General features: G+C 39.6%; 1 protein-coding gene across 2 annotated transcripts in view; it reads left to right on the forward strand.

Annotated features, from left to right (window-relative positions):
• The window catches only part of CLCC1 (chloride channel CLIC like 1), a 29,276-nt gene that overhangs the window by 1,766 nt on the left and 3,057 nt on the right, over positions 1–24,453 (forward strand). The window contains exons 2-10 of one of the 2 annotated variants that reach the window (XM_029229892.1): positions 12,101–12,241; positions 12,644–12,745; positions 14,895–15,002; positions 17,626–17,847; positions 18,114–18,254; positions 19,617–19,710; positions 20,970–21,067; positions 21,350–21,496; positions 23,100–23,441. In XM_029229892.1, coding sequence (XP_029085725.1) covers positions 12,113–12,241; positions 12,644–12,745; positions 14,895–15,002; positions 17,626–17,847; positions 18,114–18,254; positions 19,617–19,710; positions 20,970–21,067; positions 21,350–21,496; positions 23,100–23,441 — 1,383 coding nt within the window. In that variant the 5' untranslated portion in view covers positions 12,101–12,112. The remainder of the gene's footprint in view (positions 1–12,100; positions 12,242–12,643; positions 12,746–14,894; positions 15,003–17,625; positions 17,848–18,113; positions 18,255–19,616; positions 19,711–20,969; positions 21,068–21,349; positions 21,497–23,099; positions 23,442–24,453) is intronic. The other variant, XM_029229893.1, reaches the window with a different exon arrangement.

Raw genomic sequence — 24,453 nt, forward strand, 5'->3', positions numbered from 1 at the left:
TGCCAATAGCATGACTTTGTGGGGGTCATAGTCAAAACTCAGCTGCTTGACAGGCGTTTTGATTCATCTCCCTTTGTGGAATGCTCCCTTTAGTGCTGTTTTTCCACATCTCCATTCTCCATCCCAGCCTCTGCGTGCACAGGGACACTCTGGGCTTTCCAATGGGCTTTTTCAGTATCCTCTTGATATCAAACAGTAATGTGAACTTTGAGCTTCTCTTCTTTTTGCTTTGGAACCTTTATTTCCATCCTTCCTCATTCATTTCTATTGATGAAGTCATGTAAAACTTTGTTGCCTATGAAAAGCCTTAACTGTAGCCTTGGTATTAGACACTGCCATCTTTTCCTAGTCTCTGCTCAGTTCAGACACTCCCCTTGTCACCTATTTAGTTCTTTTTTTTTTTTTTTTGGCCGCGCCATGCGGCTTACAGGATCTTAGTTCCGGACCAGGGATTGAACCTGGGCCCACACAGTGGAAAAGTGTGGAGTCCTAACCACTGGACCGCCAGGGAATTCCTTAGTTCTTTTTTTGTTTTGTTTTCACTGAAGTAGAGTTGATTTACAATGTTGTGTTAATTTCTGCTGTACAGCAGAGTGATTCAGTTATACATATATATACATTCTTCTTTTATATTCTTTACCATCATGGTTTATCATAGGATACTGAATACAGTTCTCTGTGCCATAGAGTAGGACCTTGGTGTTTATCCATTCCATGTATAATAGCTTACATCTGCTAACCCCACCATCCCACTCCATCCCTCCCCCAACCCCCTCCCCCTTGGCAACCACAAGTCTGTTCTCTATTCACCTTCTTAGTTCTTAACTGCTTAGAATTAGGCTTCTCCCTGTCATTCTGTGAAAGTCAGTTCACAGATGACCAGCTAATTAACCAATCCAATGGCTTTTTTCAAACTTTATTTTTCTCATTTTCTCTGAAGTATTTAATATAGTTGACTAATACCTCCTTCAAATTAAGCCCCTCTTGCATAAAACACTGCATGTTTTTAGCTTGCCTTCTATTACTCTCATTAGTCTTTACTCTCTTCTTTTGTATTTGGGTCTTCTCAAGGCTTTATTCCTTAGCTTAACTCTTTTTTTTTCCCCAGTAAAGTATACAGTTATCCAGTATTTCTAAGCATCTCTGGAGCGTGACAGGGATTTTTGAATGCCTTTCCCATCATTATTGTTATCTAGTATTTTGGCTTTACATTTTTAAACATAGAAAGTTAGGTTTTTAAAAAAAACTATCCGTTGTTTACTAAATTTATCGATATGCTTGATCAGTTCCCATGCTTGTTGTTGTTTCTTTTATTCACACCTTTCCTCATTGAGGTTAAACTTCTTTAACATATCAAGAGTCTGTGGGTTGTAGACTTTATTAGTATTTTTTATGTCTAAAGAAATTTGTATCAGTTTGCTAGGACTACCTTGACGAAGTACCACAGACTGGGCAGCTTAGACAGCAGAAATTAATTTTCTCACAGTTCTGGAGGCTGGAAGTCCAAGATCAAGGTGTCAGCAGGGTGGGTTTCTCTGTGACCTCTCTCTGTGGCTTGCAGGTGGCCGTCTTCTCCCTGTGTCTTCACATCATCTTCCCTCTGACCTGTGTCCAAATTTCTGCTTATAAGGACATGAGTAATATTGGATTAGGGCTAATGACCTCATTTTTAACTTAATTACTCATTTAGAGATCCTGCCTTTAAATACAGTATTCTGAAGAGCTGGGAGTTAGCACTTCAACATATGAATTTGGTGGAGGGATGCAGTTTAGACTGTAACAATACTTTTTTAAAAATAATTTTCATTGGAGTATAGTTGCTTTACAATGTTGTGTTAGTTTCTGCTGTACAGCAAAGCGAATCAGTTATACGTAGACATATATCCCCTCTCTTTTAGATTTCCTTCCCGTTTCGGTCACCACAGAACACTGAGTAGAGTTCCCTGTGCTATACAGTAGGTTTTTGATATCTATTTTATACATAGTAGTGTATATATGTCCCGATCTCCCAATTCATCCTACCCCTGTTTCCCCCCCTTGGTATCCATAAGTTTGTCCTCTACATCTGTGTCTCTATATCTGCCTTGCAAATAAGCATAACTATATCTTTTTTTTTTTTTTTGCTGTACACAGGCCTCTCACTGTTGTGGCCTCTCCCGTTGCGGAGCACAGGCTCTGGACGCGCAGGCTTAGCGGCCATGGCTCATGGGCCCAGCTGCTCCACGGCATGTGGGATCTTCCCGGACCGGGGCATGAACCCGTGTCCCCTGCATCGGCAGGCGGACTCCCAACCACTGCGCCACCAGGGAAGCCCCATAACTATATCTTAATTAGTCTTTCCCACGGGGGGAGAAAAACCTTTTGTAAAATGTGAAATATACATACAGAAAAGTGTGTAAAATACAAGTGTTCACCTTAGCAAATTATTAAAAAGCAAGCACCTATGTAACTACCATCCAGGTTAAGGAGTAGAACATTGCCATCGTCTCAGAAGCCCTCCAGTACCTTCTCCCTTGTCTCATTCTTGATCTCAGAGGGAAGGGTTTCAATATTTACCACCAAGTGTGATGCTTGCTGTAGTACTCTGACAAAGTTTTCTTTTATTCCTGGTTTGCTAAGTGTTTTGTTTTAATCATGAATGAATTTAACCTGTTTCTTGATACTGGTTTTGGGGGCTTTCTCTTTTTCTTCATTAATCTTACTATAGGTTTATCAATTTTATTCATCATTTCAAAGAACCAAGTTTGGGTTTTGGTTTTGTTATCTTCTCTATTATGTGTTTTCTAATTTATTAATTTTTACTCTTTGTTTTTGAATTGAATCTTTTCCATGATTCTTTCTCAGGCCTCAGGTACTTTTCTCCTATGTGTGCACTGATCAGTGTGGTGCTGAACATTCAAGGGAGTCTGTTCTCATACCAATTCCTCTGATACAGACTAATTCAGTTCAATTCTGACCCTAACTATCCAGTCCAGTTACTGCACACCCCACAAGTTAAGGCAAAGTTCTTTACAAGACTTTCCCCACATCAGATGCATGTCTTGGGGGCCCCCTGTACTTCTGACCAACTGGCTGTAGATTGAGGGCTTCCCATTACCCCATCAGATTGGGTAATTCACTAGAACCACTCACTGAAAGTTCTACAGTTAATGGTTTTATTATAAAGGCTATAGATGAAGATCAGCCAAATGAAGAGACACATAGGGGCAAAGTCTGTGGGGGAGAACGCAGAGCTTTTGTGTCCTCATGGAATCCAGGTGTGTCACCATCTCAGCACATCACTGTGTCACCAGCCAGGGAGCTCCTCTGAGCCTCAGTGTCCAGAGTTTTTATCAGGGTTTCAGTCCATAGGCATGATTGATTCATTGACCACATGATTGAATTCAGTCTCCAGCTGTCCTCTCATCCCCAGAGGTTGGATGGCTGAAAGTTCCAACCCTCTAATCATGTGCTTGGTCTTTTGGATGACCGTTCCCCAACCTGAAGCTATCTAGGAGCCCACCATGAGGCACCTTGTTAGCATAACAGACAGTCCTATCACTCAGGAAATTTGGGTTTTTGAAGGAGCTGGGGCCAAGATGGAGTAATAGGGACCCTCTGCAGACCTCTGCAGGTCTGTCTCTATGCAAATTTCCCTTCTGAACTCCAGCTGCCTTAATTTCTCCAGACTCAACTCCATCTCCTCAATGATCCCAGCTCCTGGGCTCTCCCTGAATTTCCCCTCTGGGTGCCCGTGGTTACTTAAGACAGTAGCCTGGGGCAGTGGAAGGGCTGTCCATGTTTGCTTCCCATCTTTCAAGGACCACCATTCTTTCTCGCCTGGTGTCCAGTTTCTTGAAAACCATCTCATTTTTTTTTTTTTTTTTTTTTGCTGTATGTGGGCCTCTCACTGTTGTGGCTTCTCCCGTTGCGGAGCACAGGCTCTGGATGTGCAGGCTCAGTGGCCATGGCTCACGGGCCCAGCTGCTCATGAGGATCTTCCTGGACTGGGGCACAAACCCATGTCCCCTGCATCAGCAGGCGGACTCGCAACCACTGTGCCACCAGGGAAGCCCATCTCATATATTTTATGCAGGGTTCTTTCTTGGTTGTTCAGGCAGGAAGGTAAATCTGATCTCTGTTACTCCATCTTGGCCAGAAGTAGGAGTCCGGGGAGTGCTTTGGAACAAGGAGTTACTATGTCATCTTAACCCCAAACCTTTACCTGAATTCTTCCTTTATTCCTGTCAGGCTCTTGTCCCTAACACTTTGTTAAAAACTGCTGTACCAAATCCAGTGGTCAGTTTGCTGCCCTCTGATCACCTGATCTTTCAGCAGCATTTGATGTAGTTATCTGTTCCCTTCTTTCTTCACATGGCTTCTGGAATACCAGCCTCTCCTGGTTTTCTTCCTGCCTTACTAGTACTCACTGACAGTGTCTCGTCAGTTCCCCCTATTTTTTCTGACCTCCAAGTGTTGGCATGCCCTAGGACTCAGTCTTTTATCTTCTTTTTTAACATCTTTATTGGGGTATAATTGCTTTACAGTGGTGTGTTAGTTTCTGCTTTATAACAAAGTGAATCAGTTATACATATACATATGTTTCCATATCTCTTCCCTCTTGCATCTCCCTCCCTCCCACCCTCCCTATCCCACCCCTCCAGGCAGTCACAAAGCACTGAGCCGATATCCCTGTGCCATGTGGCTGCTTCCCACTAGCTATCTACCTTACATTTGTTAGTGTATATATGTCCATGCCTCTCTCTCGCCCTGTCACAGCTCACCCTTCCCCCTCCCCATATCCTCAAGTCCGTTCTCCAGTAGGTCTGTGTCTTTATTCCTGTCTTACCCCTAGGTTCTTCATGATATTTTTTTTTCTTAAATTCCATATATATGTGTTAGCATACAGTATTTGTCTTTTTCTTTCTGAATTACTTCACTCTGTATGACAGACTCTAGGTCCATCCACCTCATTACAAATAGCTCAATTTCGTTTCTTTTTATGGCTGAGTAATATTCCATTGTATATATGTGCCACATCTTCTTTATCCATTCATCCGATGATGGGCACTTAGGTTGTTTCCATCTCCGGGTTATTGTAAATAGAGCTGCAATGAACATTTTGGTACATGACTCTTTTTGAATTTTGGTTTTCTCAGGGTATATGCCCAGTAGTGGGATTGCTGGGTCATATGGTAGTTCTATTTTTAGTTTTTAAGGAACCTCCATACTGTTCTCCATAGTGGCTGAACCAATTCACATTCCCAACAGCAGTGCAAGAGTGTTCCCTTTTCTCCACACCCTCTCCAGCATTTATTGTTTCTAGATTTTTTGATGATGGCCATTCTGACTGGTGTGAGATGATATCTCATTGTAGTTTTGATTTGCATTTCTCTAATGATTAATGATGTTGAGCATTCTTTCATGTGTTTGTTGGCAGTCTGTATATCTTCTTTGGAGAAATGTCTATTTAGGTCTTCTGCTCATTTTTGGATTGGGTTGTTTGTTTTTTTGTTATTGAGCTGCATGAGCTGTTTGTAAATTTTGGAAATTAATCCTTTGTCAGTTGCTTCATTTGCAAATATTTTCTCCCATTCTGAGGGTTGTCTTTTGGTCTTGTTTATGGTTTCCTTTGCTGTGCAAAAGCTTTGAAGTTTCATTAGGTCCCATTTGTTTATTTTTGTTTTTATTTCCATTTCTCTAGGAGGTGGGTCAAAAAGGATCTTGCTGTGATTTATGTCATAGAGTGTTCTGCCTATGTTTTCCTCTAAGAGTTTGATAGTTTCTGACCTTACATTTAGGTCTTTAATCAATTTTGAGCTTATTTTTGTGTATGGTGTTAGGGAGTGATCTAATCTTATAGTTTTACATGTACCTGTCCAGTTTTCCCAGCACCACTTATTGAAGAGGCTGTCCTTTCTCCACTGTACATTCCTGCCACCTTTATCAAAGATAAGGTGTCCATATGTGCGTGGGTTTATCTCTGGGCTTTCTGTCCTGTTCCATTGATCTATCTTTCTGGTTTTGTGCCAGTACCATACTATCTTGATTACTGTAGCTTTGTAGTATAGTCTGAAGTCAGGGAGCCTGATTCCTCCAGCTCCGTTTTTCGTTCTCAAGATTGCTTTGGCTATTCGGGGTCTTTTGTGTTTCCATACAAATTGTGAAATTTTTTGTTCTAGTTCTGTGAAAAATGCCAGTGGTAGTTTGATAGGGATTGCATTGAATCTGTAGATTGCTTTGGGTAGTAGAGTCATTTTCACAATGTTGATTCTTCCCATCCAAGAACATGGTATATCTCTCCATCTATTTGTATCATCTTTAATTTCTTTCATCAGTGTCTTATAATTTTCTGCATACAGGTCTTTTGTCTCCTTAGGTAGGTTTATTCCTAGATATTTTATTCTTTTTGTTGCAGTGGTAAATGGGAGAGTTTTCTTGATTTCACTTTCAGGTTTTTCATCGTTAGTATATAGGAATGCCAGAGATTTCTGTGCATTAATTTTGTATCCTGCTGCTTTGCCAACTTCATTGATTAGCTCTCGTAGTTTTCTGGTAGCATCTTTAGGATTCTCTATGTATAGTATCATGTCATCTGCAAACAGTGACAGCTTTACTTCTTCTTTTCCGATTTGGATTCCTTTTATTTCCCTTTCTTTTCTGATTGCTGTGGCTAAAACTTCCAAAACTATGTTGAATAATAGTGGTGAGAGTGGGCAACCTTTTCTTGTTCCTGATCTTGGTGGAAATGGTTTCAGTTTTTCACCATTAAGAACGATATTGGCTGTGGGTTTGTCATATATGGCCTTTATTATGTTGAGGAAAGTTCCCTCTATGTCTACTTTCTGCAGGGTTTTTATCATAAATGGGTGTTGAATTTTGTCAAAAGCTTTCTCTGCATCTATTGAGATGATCATATGGTTTTTCTCCTTTAATTTGTTAATATGGTTTATCACAGTCTTTTATCTTCTTAATGGATCTTATGGTGATCTTATCCAGTCTGTGGCTTTAAACCTCATCTACATCCTGATGGCTCCCAACTGTGTTTCTGTAGCCCCACTCCTCTCCTTAGCTCCATACTGTGTATTAGACATCTCCACTTTGATATTAGTAGACTTCTGAAATGTACTGTGTCTAAAACAGAACTCTTGATATGTCAGAACTTGCTATCTACTCACCTGAGTGTCCCTCAGTCTTTCCCATTCTCCCAGTTGCCATGATCACAAACCTTTATGTCATCCTGAATCTTTTCTTGTCCTTACTTCTTACATCCAATTTACCAGCAATTTCTGCAGTGTATTTCTGGATTAGTTAGGGTAGCACAAGATGGTGTTAAAAAAACAAACCCCCAAATCTCAGGGCTTACCATAAAAGAAATGTATTTTTGTTCACATGAAAGTCAAAAAACATGTTCCCACTTAGTAGGTGGCCTTGCATGTGGTCATTTAGGGTCCCAACTCCTTTAGTTTGGCTGCCCTCCTCTAGGGCTCAGTGCCTTCCCCATTCCCTGATGGTCGAGGGGGCCAGCTGATGGAGGGTCACGTGTGGGAGGCTTTCATGGATGTGTTGCATATCCCTTCCACTGCTGTTGCGCTGGCCAGGACTTAATTGTCACATACTTAACAGGAGGATGGGCTGGGATGTATAGTTACCATGTGTCCAGAAGGAAGAAGATGGAATGTGCTTGGTGACCTGTTAGCTGGTCTTCGCCACATGTGGTAATGTCTACCTCAAATTTTAAAAATCTCATCATTTATCATCACCTTTGTTGCTGTCTTAGTTCATGCCACCTTCATCTCTCAACTGGACTACTGCAAATCCTCCTTTCTAGTCTCTTGCTTTTGCTCTTCTCTTCCAGCCTCCACATAGTAGCCCCAGTCATTGTAGAATGTAACCCAGATTCTATCTCGTCTGTGCTCAAACTCTAGTGGAGACACAGATGTAGAGAACAAACGTATGGACACCAAGGGGGGAAAGTGGCGGGGGGCTGGTGGTGTGGTGTGATGAATTGTGAGATTGGGATTGACATGTGTACACTGATGGGTATAAAATGGATAACTAATAAGAACTTGCTGTATAAAAAAATAAAATAAAATAAAATTCAAAAATTCAAAAAAAAAACACCTCTCTAGTGGGTGGCTTCCTATTACACTTAGAGTAAAAACCACACTCATTACTGTGGCCTATTCCCCTTCTCCCCTCCAACTCATTCCCAGGACCCAGTTGTTCTGGCCTTCTTGCCCGTTCTTTGAATGCTTCAAACATAATCCCTGCTTGGACCTTTATGCCTGCTATGCCCTCTCTCTGGGTTTTCTTTTCCTAAGTCTTCCTAAGGTTAGCTTATCATTTTTCTGTTTAAATGCTGTGGTTATCTACCACTGTGTAACAAACCACCCCAAAGTTTAGGGGCTTTCAACAACCATTTTATCATCTCTCATGAGTCCGTGGCTTGTGGGGCTTGACTGAGCTCAGCTGGGTAGTTATTTTTTTCCACATGATGTTGGCAGGATCACCAAGTCAGTTACCAAGGGATTGGACTGGAACCACCTAGAAGGCTCACCCATATGGCTGGTCGTTGATGTTGGCTGCCAACTGGGAGCTCAGTGTGCCCCTGCACGTGGTCTCTCCAGGTGACTTGGCATTCTCAAAGCGTGGTGGCTGAGTTCCAAGAGGGTGTCCCAAAAGCAGGTGTTCCAGAGTGATGAAGTACAAGCAGCTGATCCTGGTAGTTAGGCCAGGCCCAGAACCAACACAGCATTACTTCTACCACAGTATTTTGGCTGGTCACACGGCCAGCCCAGATTTAGGAGGAAAGGAAACAAACTCCATGTCTCAGTGTGGGAAATGATAGAGAATTTGAGGCCATGTTTCATCTCCTCAGAGGCCTTCTCTAAAATACCCAGCATTACCTACTCCATCTACACCATTGCCTTGTTTTATTTTCCTTATATGACTTATCACTATCTGAAATTTTTTTTTTTTTGCCAATTCATTGTCATCCCCCACTAGAGTGTAAGTTTCTTAAAGAAGACCTGGCTGGTCTAGATTCCTGGTAGCCCTGTCACTTATGACAGTGCCCAGTATCCAGCAGGTATTTTGTAAACGTTGAACAAGAGAGTGCTGAACGTTCTCCCAAAACCTTATTCTCGTTCTGAAAATGATAGCACCATTTTTATTGTTGGTAGGCCTTAAAATCTTGGAGTCATGTCTGCCATCGTTCTCTTTCTTTCCTTCTACGTGCATTCAGTTGCTGAGGTCTATAGCATTAATCTTTAAAACATGTCCGATGGGTTCTTTCTGTTCTCATCCACATCACTCTTTCAGACCAACATCCTTTTTCTACTCAAGCCTCCTTGTTGAACTCTCTGAGTGTACATTTAATGCTAGTTTCATCTTCCCAAAATGTAGTTCCCATCACCCTTGAAAGCTATTGTTAGCCCGTGAAGTTAGTCATAAGTGTTTTTACTTTTGCAAAGTCATCTCAGCCACCTCTCCACCTCTGTGTTCTGCCATGTCCATTCTCGTGTTTCCAGTCTCTGAGGAGTACATTTTCCTCTCTGTCTCTGCCTCCCTCATCTCATACTCTTAGAATGTTGCCCATACTTCAAAGTCCATTTCCCATGCCCATTCCTCCATGAAATCTTCCCAGTTTCTCCCAGTCAGATGTGCTTCTTCATCCTGTGAGCCCCTAAAACCCTTTGAATCCCTGCTGAGGCTTTGATCATTTGCATTTGCGGCTTAACAAACATTGCTGAATGTCTTTCACTTGCTGGCCACTGGGCTGAGTGTTGGGCTTGGAGAGATGGAGGGGGCAAGATGGAGAGGGCATTGGAAAGGTGAATTTAGACTTGAGTAAGATGTTACCTTCCCTGGAAAAGTTCACGTTACAGTGCAGTGGTTTTCTACCTTCATTGTGTGATGAAACCCGGTGGGGAGCTTTAAAAATCCCAGTGCCTGGGTCCCTCGCCTAGAGATTCTGATTCAGTTGGGTTGGGATGTGGCCAGAAGATTGGAGGATTAAGAAGCTTCCCAGGTGATTCTAATGCACGGCCAAGACTGAGAGCCCCGGTGCTAAGGGATGAGACTGCCCAGTAAGTGGTTAATTTCAGTGTGTGATACTCTAGAAGAAGAAACAGAGCACACCAGGAACACAAAAGAGTGTTTAGTTTAGCCTGGAGTTACTTTTATTCCTGCAGCTAGAGTGTAAGCCATGTATGGGCAGGGCCCAGGGCATTCTCATCTTGGAAATCCCTTACCTGATCCGTATTCAGAGTAGGTATAAGAGAGGCTGTCTGACAGAACATTCTGCAGTGGTGGAAGTATTCTGTATCTGCGCTGTCCAGTTTGGTAGCCACGAGCCGTATGTGACAACTGAGCACTTGAAATGCAGCTAGTGAGAATGAGGAACTGACTTTCAATGTAACTTAATCTTAATTAATTTAAATTTCAGTAGCCACATGTGGCTAATGACTACTGTGTTGGACACTTGAATAGAGGAGATACTGTGTTTTGAGATACGATTTGAGGGTGTTTATGCAGAGGCTTAGATGAAGCAAGCTGTTTTCTCTGTTTGAGAGTTCAGTCACATCATTTGAATCTTAATTTTGCACCTTTTAAATTTCCCATTTGTTAAAAAAAAATGGGAGGTGGGGAGGGTTTGGTTCAAATACCTGTTTTCTTTAAAACAGTTTTACTGAGAAATGATTCACATACTATACAATTCACCCATTTAAATTGTACAATTCATCAGTTTTTAGTATATTCACAGATATGTACAACCATTACCACAGTTAATTTTAGATCGTTTTTCATCACGATCTAAAACTTTTCATCAGAGTTTTTCATCAAAAACTCTGTACCGGGGACTTCCCTGGTGGCAGAGTGGTTAAGAATCCGCCTGCCAATGCACGGGACGTGGGTTCGAGCCCTGGTCTGAGAAGATCCCGCATGCCGCGGAGCAGCTAAGCGCGTGCGCCACAACTACTGAGCCTGTGCCCTAGAGCCCGCGAGCCACAACTGCTGAGCCTGCGTGCCACAGCTACTAAAGCCCGCATGCCTAGAGCCCGTGCTCCACAACAAGAGAAGCCACCACAATGAGAAGGCCGCACACCACAATGAAGAGTAGCCCCTGCTCGCCAAAACTTGAGAAAGCCTGCACGCAGCAATGAAGATCCAATGCAGCCAAAAGTAAAATAAATTAATTAAATAAATAAAATTGAAAAAAAACCCCAAAAAAGTCTGTACCGACTCACAGACATAGAGAACAGACTTGTGGTTGCCAAGGGGTGGGGCAGGGATGGATTAGGAGTTTGGGGTTAGCAGACACAAACTATTATATATAGAACGGATAAATAACAAGGTCCTACTGTATAGCACAGGGAACTATATTCAATATCCTGTGATAAACCATAATGGAAAAGAATATAAAAAGGAATGTATACATATGTATAACTGAATCACTTTGCTGTATGGCAGAAACTAACACAACATTGTAAATCAACTACAATAAAAAAAAAAAAGAAACCCTGTACCATTTAACTACCACCCCTCTGTCCCTTATTATACCCTCAAACTTATATACCTACCAATCTGCATAGATTTGCCTATTCTGGACATTTTGTATCAATGGAATCATATAATATATGGTTTTTGGTGACTGGTTTTTCTCACATGGCATGATGTTTTCAAGATTCATCCATGTTGTAGCACGTATCAATGCTTCATTCCTTTTTATGGCCTAATAATATTCCACTGTATGGTACTCATTCATCAGTTTAGGGACATTTGGGTTGTTTCTCCTTTTTGGCTATTGTGAATAATGCAACTATAAATGTTTGTGTACGAGTTTTTGTGTTGACGTATATTTTCATTTCTCTTGGAGATATACCTAGAAGTGGAATTGCTGAATCACTTAGAAAATCTTATGTATACTTTTTGACTCAGTGAGAATATGTGTGCATGTGTGTATGTGTTTTTATGCGAATACCACTTAACTGAATATTTTTATTTCAGTTATTATTAAGAAAGCATTATCTTAACACTAGAAGGAAGTGGATTGTTTTTATTAAAACAGTTTCCTTCAAAAGTAATCATACTTCACTATATCTATTAATTTTTGTAGCCTTCATGCAGGATGCTGTGTTCTGTGCTCTTTTGTGAATGTCTGTGGCTGATAACTGCTTATGCTCATGATGATGACTGGATTGACCCCACAGACATGCTTAACTATGATGCTGCTTCAGGAACAATGAGAAGATCTCAGGTATTTAAAAAATGCATGTGTGTATAACACCTTTTCAGTCCTGTGATGGAAATAGTCTACTTTTGTTATTGTTTTTTCACAGAGCTATGAGAGTCCTATATCAATGATTAGCAATCATGCAGAATGTCTTCATGCCTCCTAGTCTAAGATGATTTCAACCTCATCTGTTTATTTCTGTTTCAAATTTGAATGTAAAGCCCGTCGAGAAGCAAACTCATTTGATTTTAGTTCTTAGCTAGTGTATAAATTTGAGGCTCTTACTTTTTTGGTGGTTTAATACAGTTGAGGAATATAATGAGCAAAGCCATAAAATGATGAAGTAAAAATTTTAGTCTCATTAACTGTAGGTTATTTTTACAACTGAGCTATAAAGAAAGAAAATCTCTCTCTCCTTTGCTTTAGGTGAAGTATGGTATATCAGAGAAAGAAGAGGTCAGTCCTGACTTATCACATGCTGATGAATTGTCAGAATGTTACAGCAGACTTGATTCTTTAACTTATAAGGTTAGGTTTTTTTATTCATGATTTTTGTATTTATAGTATGTTAAATTGCTCTCTGTTTTCCTGTCGTTGCTAACATTATTTGTGTTTCTATCTAAACTACAATTGACATATATATGGGGTTTTTTTCTTTAGTTACTCTGGCCTTTGATTTTTAAAATAGTACTTCTATTTTGCTGTAATAACATCTCACTATGCTGTAATTATTTCTTTACCAGACTGAAAATTTCTTGGGACAAGGAATGGGACAAGGTGATGCTCTATCACCTGTTGCAGTGCTGGGCTGTAGTAACAACAAATATAGCAAATGAAGAAATGGCTCTACTGCTAGTTTCTAAGCATAAGAGTTGCTCTTATAAATATAAGGGATTATTATAATTTAGTGTGTGGTAGCTATTCATTTATTCAGTCCTTTATGTGGCTGAAGTAGAGTTTATGAGAGAGGAAGTAAGTCAAGATTGCTGGGGAGTTTGAACACAGGTTATGCTGTGGGAACCCACCTCAGCTGGTTGTGAGGCAGGGTGCTGGTGGCAGTGTGGAGGGGGCTGGGATGGGGGGATGGCAGAGGTCCAGCGACACTGGAGGCTCACACTGAGGCAGTGACAGGGTGAAGAGAAGAGGAAAGCGTGCAACTTTTCCGTGGTAGAATAAGCAAGTTGTGATGGTTGAGGGAGGAGGGGAAAAGGATAGGGAAGGCTAGCGTGAATGAGGGAGGTTTCCAGCTTGAGAGATTGGGAGGGCTTTTTAACTGGGATCCAGATATATCCGAATTCGAGATCTGTAAGCAGCTGCTTGTGGTTCTTATCAGGTGTGAATGTTTTCTCACCCGAGTGCTAGCAAAGAAATGCTTGGATAAAATTTGCTTCAGTCTTAACTGCATTTTGTGGTGTAGTGAATTAATTTGGCTGGATGTTAGGAAATGGAGAAATGCCTTTTTACTGAAGTTTTTCATTCCATTGTTTGTGGCTTTGGTTCAAACATTGTAACAACATGATTGGTAAAATGGAGTCTTTAGTCTTTGTTTTTAAAAAATCTTTTCTCTTAAAAAATTGTTTCTCTTAAAAAGAAACTAAAAATTCTTAGGGTTTGTAAACCTTGCCTGAAAGCAGAGGAGACTGCCCTGTGACTTCTTGAGTGTCTTTCTGTCCTGAGTCTGTGTGTGCTGCTCAGTTATTGTATGTTCATCATCTGAAGCCCACTTCAGTGCTCCATGCAACTTGTGGTCCACACTCAAGTAAAAAGTACTTTTCACAGGTTCTAAATGTCTGTAAGATGTGCACTACCCTCCCTCAGAGACTAGGCCACTGTGGTGTTTGTAGAGCTAATTTCAGAGGAAGTCTGTTCTAATGAAGGACTCTGTGCAGAGGGGGTGCCATGTGTAGGACACTCTGGAGAAGCCATGGTTCCTGACATATGGTACGGGGTGATCGATAGTTGGCAGGAAAAATTAATAAAAGGCCAAAAGTAATATGCACATTCAAGAAAATCTTTGCTGTGTCCTTCATTTTCCGGCTTCATGCTATCCCTGTTTCTCTTTGTCCTCTCTTTCTGGGTTATTTTTCCCCCCCTTTTTCCTTTCATTCCTTTCTTTGTTAAACCATTACTTTGGAATTAGGAAGAGGCAGATTGGTCCAGGTGTTCTTGTCCACATCTCTGCTTCCTTGTTTCATGATCTTCAGTTTGTTTTTTTTTGTGGTACGCGGGCCTCTCACTGTTTTGGCCTCTCCCGCCGCGGAGCACAGGCTCCGGACGCGCAGGCCCAGCGGCCATGGCTCACGGGCCCAGCCGCTCCGCGGCATGTGGGATCCTCCCAGGCCGGGGCACGAACCCGCGTCCCCTGCATCGGCAGGCGGACTCCCAACCACTGCGCCACCAGGGAAGCTCATGATCTTCAGTTTTAAAATTGCTGAAAGTCAGCAAGAAAACTGCCAGTCAGGGCGCAGTGTGGGACATGTGTTCCTTATTTGTTGCCTACTTGCCCTTTGCAAAGAGAACCCACAAGAAGCAGGTGAGATCTACATTTTATTGCGAGCTTGATAAAAAATAAAGAGCTCCTTACTTTGATCTCGATGGGGCCACTAGGCTAGAAACTTGACCCTTATTACATTAAACTTTGACGCTAACTAATGTTGTATTTATTTTGTGGTTACAGATCGATGAGTGTGAAAAGCAGAAGACAAAAGACTGTGAAAGTCAAAGCAATCCTGTTTTTAGGAGATACTTAAATAAGATTTTAATTGAAACCAGAAAGCTTGGCCTTGTGAGTATTTGGTGGTGTGATACTAATCAGTGTAGTGGATATTTTCATTATTTATTAATTTCACATTATATCAAGCAGTGGCAAAGCATCATCATGCTTCAACAGAGAATACCTGACTCACCCTTTTATCAAAACCTATTCATGCAGGATTGAAGGCAGCTGCCTGCTTTACAGTGGTTTGGTGGAAGGCAAGTGAGCAGTGCAGATCCCTCCTCTTTTTCCTGTAGTTCATGGGGATTTACTTACTCTGTGCACTGCCCTACCACTTAATTGAGTTGGAGGGAGAGGGAGTTTTTTTTTTGTTGTTTTTTTTTAAATTTTGGCTGCCCTGCACGGCAGGTGGGATCTTAGTTCCTCAACCAGGGATTGAACACACACCTCCCTGTATTGGAAGGTGAAGGGGAAGTCCAGAGGGAGATTGTTTTAAATTTGCTATTTGAACTTTACTGAACAGTTAGAAACTTAATAAACTCATGACTTGGTAAGGAAATTCTATCCCAGTCCTTACTTCTTGTTTTCTACCACTTCCACACTTTCTTATTCAGATGATGTAATATTACATATTGAGAAAAAGAAAAGTGTGTTTTAAGTAGTTTTTTCCCCCTAGCTGTTTACTGTGGCAAGGCTGCTTTATAGAAATTACATATCAGGCACATACTGTTCATGATTAATGTTAAGATTCCATTTTTTAGAGTCATTGTTTTCACTTTGAGGAGTCGAAACATCAAGAAAACTTAAAAAAAGGGGGTGTTAGATGAATAGTAATCCCACCTTATTTTGGAGATGTAAAAGCAGGTGTACTCACATGTACACCCTTCAGTTTGAGTCTTATAACTGAGTGCAAGGTGGAAAAGAGAGTCTATTTTATAGATGAGGAAACAGGTAGAGTCAGAAAATACTCAAGATGGAGATGCTTGGAATATTTCGTTCCTGGTCTTTTAGAAATATTAATCAATGGACGCTTTTTTATACTTACTGATGATTTGTGATATTACATGACACTTTGGTTTTTCTTATTTTATATTTACTTTTTAATATAAATATCAGTATTTACTATTAGAAAAGATAATGTTTATAATGATTTTGCTAACCTGAACTCTCAGTAATATAGTTGTGACTGTCATGCATATTTATGGAAACCAGATTTTGCTGCTTTTTGAGATCCTTTTTGTTTTTCTTATTTGTACTACTGCAAATTTTAGGCTATTTGAAAACTGTGTCAGCAAATGGAAAGTCATAAATGGAATCATAAAATAATGATAGTTTATCCTCATTATTTGTGGATTCCATATTTTTGAATATTTCAAATATTAAACTTTATTTGTAACCTCAGAATCAGTACTCCTGCTTTTGTGGTCACTTTCAGATATGCGCGGAGTGACAAAACGTTTGAGTTGCTCAGTGAGCCCATTCTCAGCTGAGGTGAAACAAGGCCATTTTTTGTCTTCTTGTTTTCAGCTCTCATGTTATAAACAAGTACTTTTATGTGGTCTGTTTATTTTTTCGGGCTTTCATTTTTTAATTTTAAAAATTTTGCTGTTTAAAAATCTCCCGGGCTTCCCTGGTGGTGCAGTGGTTGAGAGTCTGCCTGCTGATGCAGGGGACGCGGGTTCGTGCCCCGGTCTGGGAAGATCCCACATGCCGCGGAGCGGCTGGGCCCATGAGCCATGGCCGCTGAGCCTGTGCGTCCATGGCTGCTGAGCCTGCACGTCCGGAGCCTGTGCTCCGCAACGGGAGAGGCCACAACAGTGAGAGAGGCCCGCTTACTGCAAAAAAAAAAAAAAAAAAAAAAAAATCTCCCAAGTGTTATGCTGTCACTAGTGTTCCTAAGCACAAGAAGGCTGAGATGTGCCTTAAAGAAAATTCCCTTGTTAGTTAAGCTTAGTTCAGTCATTAGTCATAGTGCTGTTGGCTATGAGCTCAGTGTTAATGGATCCACAGTATATATATTAAGGTGTCTTTATTTATATTTTTAATTTCTTTCCTTTTTTTCCTTCAATATTTATTTATTTTGGCTGCGCTGGGTCTTAGTTGTGGCATGCGGGATGGTTTTTTTTTTTTTAGTTGCAGCACACGGGGTTCTTAGTTGCGGCATGCATGTGGGATCTAGTTCCCAGACCAGGGATTGAACCTGGGCCCCCCGCATTGGGAGCGTGGAGTCTTACCCACTGGACCAGCAGGGAAGTCCCTATATTAAGGTGTCTTTAAACAGTAACATAAAAAGGTTATGAATTGATTGGTTGATGAAAATGTGCTTGCAGGAATCTAACCCTGTATTTCCTGTAGGAGCCATGGTTCAGTATTTGCTAACTAGTGTTCAGGGTGACTTTATAGAATGTAAGTACTGCAGATAGCAGGAATCAACTGTAATTTAGTAAAATGTACTGTATGTTACTTGCATAGAGTTTTATAATTTTTGAAGTGTTTTTCACATTATCTTTGGTTTTCATGTTGGCCTGTGAGTCAGACAGGTAGATATTATTCCTCTTATTTTATACCTGTGAAATATTGTGAGCTAATTATATAGTTAGTTCCAAATTAGCTTTTGTCTTAAAATATTTCATTGAGTAATGATAAAATTCTCCTTTTCTGTTTTTTTTTTTTTTTGGCAAATATAATTCAGCCTGATGAAAACAAAGGTGATATGCATTATGATGCCGAGATTATCCTTAAAAGACAAACCTTGTTAGAAATACAAAAGTTTCTCAGTGGAGAGGATTGGAAGCCAGGAGCCTTGGATGATGCACTAAGTGATATTTTAATTAATTTTAAGTTTCATAATTTTGAAACATGGAAGTGGCAATTTGAAGATTCCTTTGGAGTGGATCTATATAATGTATTCATGGTAAGATGGGATGAGGGGGGACATGATTAACATGTTTTTATTTTTAACATGTTTTTGTTTTTTAAAACACTTAAAAAACCCCACCATAATTATGTTGAGAGCTCATACTAAGTCACTGTTACTGGGTTGACGAACATGCAGCAAAATGGTACAAATGATTTTGCGTATTCAAGTCCAGTTCTTTTGTTTTTGCTGATGATCAGTGTTGTTTTTGGGAAGGACGGCTTGGCGGTGACTCTGCTTTCTATTCTGTTTCTGTTTTTGAGATGCTTCTGTGTCTGCTCTGCATCGTGGTGTTAGTAGCTACTGAGCTGTGGACACATGTTCGTTGGTACACCCAGTTGAGACGTGTTTTATTCATCAGTTTTCTCATCAGTTTGGGATGGAATTGGATGTATTTATATAAGGTATTGTATAGATAGAAGGTTTTTAAATTTTCAAATGTTATTTCATAATGAAAGACTGTAATCCATTTAGAGCTAGTATATAATCTTGCCTCAGGCGAGGGCAGGAGGCAGTGATTGGAGGTGGTGATGGTGAGGAAATTGGCAGCTGCTCATGTGTCCCTGGTGTTTTGGGTCCTTGACCAGTTAGTGGGGAAAAATGTGCAGTCCTGATTTTCATAACCCAATTCCTGATGTTGGGTGGCATCTGGACAGCTAAATCAGAATAGAGTTATGTAGACACACTTGAAAAATTCTCATGTAGGTAATTTGGGGTATGTCTTTTTATTTGCTAGAAGTGATACCAAAATACTGTTTTTAAAAATTAGTTTATTTTCTGAATATAAAAGTGGTATATTTATGGTAGAGAAGATAGGAAAGATAGAAAGATACAGAAATTTAATTCTTAAAAATTGTCTAGGGAATTTCCTGGCAGTCCAGTGGTTAGAACTCGGCACTCTCACTGCCAGGGGCCCGGGTTCGATCCCTGGTCAGGGAACTAAGATCCTGCAAGCTGCGTGCAGTGGCCAAAAAATAAAATAAAATTGTTTATAATTTTACCAGCTAGAGATAATCACTGTAGATATTTTGAGGTATTTCTTTATAAACTTTTTCCAAATTTTTAATTCTTTAAAAATCAGGACCACATTATATATAGAAATTTGAAGAAGCATTATTGTTCCTGTCAAAATAGCATAATCATTTAAGGAAAATTTTAGACCTTTTTAGCAGGGTGAGTCAAGTAGCCAACTATTTTCAGTGAATTCATCTGATTAAATCATTGTGATATTTCCTTAGCTCTAAGTTCTATAACTTCTAGAACTAAGTATTTACAAATTGGAGGAAAGAAGGTAGTTTGGTTGAAAATTGTTCTGTCAATGATTTCCCCCAGGGCTTTTATTTATAAAAGGCATATTGGTCATTTGTGCTAAAAATCGTCCAAAGCAAAACACCATTTTGTCATGAATTGTGTAAGAGAATGAGTAGTCGTTTAATATGTATAGCTATATTTGGGGGCATGATATCAGCTATATTTGAACTAATTTTTAAAACAATCTTTTTAGTAAAAACGTTTTCCTTCCTCCTCATAATTACTTTATAAAGAAGGCAATTGTAGTTAGTTCTTTACCTGTTGCATTAAGACTGTTTTGCCATGAGCTGAAAAGAGCCACTTTTAAAAAATAATATATTTTTTTCTGTGAAAAATTTTTAAATAATCTGGTTTGGGTGAATGGTGAAGACACACTTTGAACTAAGGTTTTTAGGATGTGTAGGCGTAACCTTCATTGTTAGCAGCCTTTCATGGTTCCCTTTGGTGTTGGTCAGCTAGCCTTTGCCCAGCATCAGGCTGAAGTTGCCAAGATGGAGCCATTAAACAATGTGTGTGCTGAGAACATGGATTGGACTGGAAGTCTCTTGGGTAAGGTGTTGGTTCCCTTGGCCTTATTTTGAGTAGAATTTCTGAGAATGAAAAAACATATTAATAATTACAAAGAAATGATAAAATGCCAGAAGGAGGCTTTCTATGACTGAATCTTTAGTATCAGAACAGGCAAGAAGAGTCTTAGGTTTCAGACCAGTGACTTTTGTGTTCATGTAATGTGACAGGAAAGGGATAGAAAGTGTGTATATTGCTGGCTCTTATATTATCTGTCTCCCTGCATTAGACTCGCTTTTGTTCATCTAGTCCTTAGCACAGTGTCTAGCACATTCTGGGTCCTCAGCAGAAGTTTATTAGAGAAGTGAATCAATGTATATATGAATTCATTTCCGTCTTCGATTTAATCTCCTTATATTGACGTGTGAAATCTTATTGTAGCTTTACTGTTTTTTTTAAAAATTAGGAATTATTTTACTTTTTCTTACAAATTTTATGAACACTCACTAATGTTGACTGCCTTCAGTTATAGGTATCTAACAGTGGGAATGGTTTGATGATCAAAGTCTCTTTATAAATGCAAGTCTATAATGACTGACCCAGAATAGAATCTCAGCAACAAATCAAGGTGTCCAAAAAATTAATTTTCTTGAAAAGATACGGGAGCCAAACCAGCCCAGCCTTGCTTCCTGGCTTCAGGGGACAACTAAATGCCTCCTGTAGCTCTTGCTAGTACATAATGTACATGAGTCTGATTTAGAAAAAGTGAGAGAACTAATGTTCTACTTTATTTTGTAAAATAAGTAAAGAACTGACATTTTTAATTGAAATTTTTTGGACATAGTTGTAGATTCACAGGTAGCTGTAAGAAACAGAGAGATCCTGTGTACCCTTTACCCACTTCCCCCACTGGTAACATCTTGCATACTTACAATAGTGCAGTATCACAACCAGGATATCGACTTTGATACAAGCCACCAATCTTACTCAGATTTCCCCAGTTTTACTTGGATTCCTTTGTGTGTGTAAAGAACTGTTTTTGTTTACCTTTTAGAAATCTTAATAAAATATATTTTACCTGTATAAGAGTTGTATAATTTGAATGGATTTTTAGAATAAACATTTTGGACATAAGATGAAATTTTTAAAAACCACTGTTACTGGGAGACTGTTTGCAAAACAATTTAAAATTGATTGGGGGTTGTGGGGAGAGGGACAGTTAAAACTAAAATATTGTCTTATTTGGGAATGAAATGTGACTTTTTAAAAAAATGACTGTTTTTGTCTGTTTCTCTAAATAGAATGGCTTAGAAGTTCATGGACCTATAAGGATGACTCATGCCAAAAATACTATGAGCTCTTATTAGTCAACCCTATTTTGTTGGTCCCACCAACAAAGGTTAGAATATATTTTGTTAAAATTACTTATACAAAGCAAGTAAAAAGTCTCTGTATTTATTAAAAATTGTTAGTGTTTTTTACCATCATTTTGCTAATAATAAACCTTTGTTCTAGAAAAAAATACTTCCATTACACAGTGATTTTCACATGAAAAGTATATGATAACATTTAAATGTATGGAATTTCACAATTTCAGCCTCAGTACAGTCGATTATGGCTTATTCTATATACCTCAATCCTTTGAGGAAAAAAATTAAGTTGTTTTTATCTTTTGTTGTAGGCACTAGCAGTTACATTCACCAACTTTGTCACGGAGCCATTGAAGCATATTGGAAAAGGAGCTGGTGAATTTATTAAAGCACTCATGAAGGAGATCCCAGTGTTACTACACATTCCAGTGCTGATAATTATGGCATTAGCTGTCCTGGTTAGTATATAGCACTGTTAACAATTAACAGGATTTACACAAAAAAGGCAATTCTGAAATTATTAGGTTTCTTTTATGTTGTAAATCAGGCTAAGTCATGCTTAATGGTATGAAAAGATGATTTTTAAGTGATAAATGTTTGTTTATACTTACTTGTACATTCCTCTAAGCAAGAAAACGGTTCTCGAGTTTGATTGTAGATGTCAAAGTGGTGATTTAGAATAATACCCTCTTTTAACATTTGTTCTTTAAACCTCATGAATTAATACACATGATATCAGTTATGTCTTCTTTGAGAAAGGGGACCTTATTTCAGTCTGAATTTTTGCCACACTGAGAACAGAAGAACAGTGGGTTTAACATAGCATCAGAAAGGGATGTAGAAAGAGGTGGGTGTACTAAGAAACACCCAGGAGCAGACATTTGTTAAGGAATATTACAGTATTACTTGTCAGTCATCCATGGTCTCTTCAGCTCTTTTTTTGGTTGATTTTCAGCCCTTACCCTAATAAAGCAGTTGTCTCATAAAACAAAATGCAAAGAACTCAGATGTGCCTGGGGAAATTATTAAAGCATTGTCTTCCCTTAAGGATACAAAATTCACTATGATCTATTTACTTAAAAATTATTCTTGTTTTGTTTTTTGTCTTGTGATTAGGATTCATTGGTTTAGGGATATGGTTTTGTTAGGTGACATTAGTTGTATAGTAGTAGTTTAGTCTCTAAGGCTGAAATTATAAGCAAAACCCCTTCATCGCTTGTTGCTTTATCTGCTGCCTAAGAAAAGGCCTTTTGCTGCTCTGTCTTCAAAGAGTAGTATCTCCAGTACAGTGGTTTTCAAACTTTTTGTTCTCAGGACCCTTCTGTATTCTTCAGAATTGAACACCACAAAGAGCACTTGTTTGTGGGAGGTTTATTTATTGATATTTACCAGAAATTTTTAAAATACAAGTATACACAAGCACACAGTGCATGAGCCATCAGAGTGAGGCAGTCACTGTAGCCCCACAAGACTCTGCTGTACAAGAGGAGAGTGAAGAAGACTAATGTCTTTGTATTATGAAAACTTTTGACCTCACAGATTCCTGAGAGTCTCAGAGATCGCCTGAGGGGTCCCTGGGCCACACTTTGAGAACTGCTGCCTAGTTTTTCCCTTGGAGTGTGACTCAAAACCTGTTGAATTTTAGCTGTAGCTAAAGCGAGTTTGTAAAAAATAAACCTACAGGAGAATATTTACATAATGGTGTACAACTTTAATTTTCAGCATTTACCTTATATGATGTGTGTGAATGTAGACAACACATGAGCAATGATCAGACAATTAATACGTTTTAAATTTCTAGGCTTTAGCCTAACTGCTGTTATAATTCAATAAAAATGTGTCCAGCTGATTGAAATGTCTTCTTAATACTTGGCGATTTCTCAAATTTTTTTGGCTACTCTGGCCCTGTATTAATCTAGAGAAAACCCAGTGAAATTAAGATGTTTATATCTATAAATGCCACAAGTTATGAAATTTTGTTGGCACCGTGGAAAGCACCTCAAAATTTCGTTGTAAGTCAGCCATTAAGTACTCAGGAATATGTATTTCTTTTCCTTCTAGAGTTTCTGCTATGGTGCTGGAAAATCAGTTAATATGCTGAGACATGTGGGTGGCCCTGAAAGAGAACCACCCCAGGCACTTCAGCCAGGTGAAAGAAGATGGCAGCAGGAAATTGATTATAGACCCCATGGTGGAGCAGGTGATGCAGATTTCTATTATAGGGGCCAGATTGGCCCCATTGAACAAGGCCCTAATGACAAAACATGTGAGGGTAGAAGAGATGTTTTGAGAGAGAGAGATGTTGACTTGAGATTTCAGACTGGCAACAAGAGCCTTGAAGTGCTTCCGGCATTTGATTTACCAGACGCAGAGGCGAGAGAGCATCCCAAGGTGGTACCCAGTGTAAGTCAGCAACTGTTTATTTCGCTGTCCCTTCATACTAGGTGTAAGTGCTTCCTATAGTGCTTTTGGTTAAGTGCTTTTACTTTTCATGGTTAATTATATCACCAGTGATAATAATTATTCACTCTCCCCCTTTCTGGTTGAAAGTCCAGCCTCCTCAGAAGAAATGAGATTTAATTTTTATGTTAAATAGTATTTAACAGTAATTTGTTGGAACAGATGGTAATTCATAATGACATTTCATAGGAAACCAACAAGTGAGCATGACTGAAATTTCTACCTTTGAAGAGATCAGAGAGAAGTCCTCACTGAAGGCCTGGAGCCTTAGGGAGCCAACCCACAGGAGAGCCCTGAAGCCTTAGGTAGAAGGAAGAGTGAGCTGGGAAAGGACCAAACACCTCGCTTTCCCAAATCTTTTATATCGTTGGCTGGCTAGACTATACTTTTTACCTGTGGAATGGTGAGGCCTCTTTTCCACCATTATTGGCAATTTAAAGGGACATTTCCATTTCTGTTTGAGAGAGGACTTTGTATTGTCATTTGCAAAGTTTAGGTTGCAGGCGCAAACCTTTGAGAAATCGTAAGAAGCGCAGTAGAATCTAGGAAATTGTAGAATCCCTTCCCATGGAGTTCCTTAGAAGAACATATCTGCCTGCGTCTAGAAAATTAAGATGTTCCTTTCAGCTTTAATAGTTAATGGTTATCTGTCACTCATCTCAAAAATCCTCCAGTGAGTTCTGGGCTCACTTGAAGGGAAAGCCAAAGATATCAAAATGGCCTAGGGCTTCCCACCTCTGTTACCACGCTGCTCTCTCCTCCTGCGCCCCCTCCACCCTCATTCTCCTTCAGCCACAAGGGCCTCCTGCCTATTCCTTGAACTCAAGCCTTTGTACTTGCTGTTCACTATCTAGAATGCTGTTCCCAATATATTCATAAGGTTCATTTCTTCAAGCCTTTGCTCATGTCATCTTTTCAGACCGCCCTAATTTAAACAGCTATGCAACCCTCCCAC

Source organism: Monodon monoceros, unplaced genomic scaffold (assembly GCF_005190385.1).
Source record: "Monodon monoceros isolate NGI ecotype Baffin Bay Population unplaced genomic scaffold, NGI_Narwhal_1 Super_Scaffold_18, whole genome shotgun sequence".
Lineage (NCBI taxonomy): Eukaryota > Metazoa > Chordata > Mammalia > Artiodactyla > Monodontidae > Monodon > Monodon monoceros.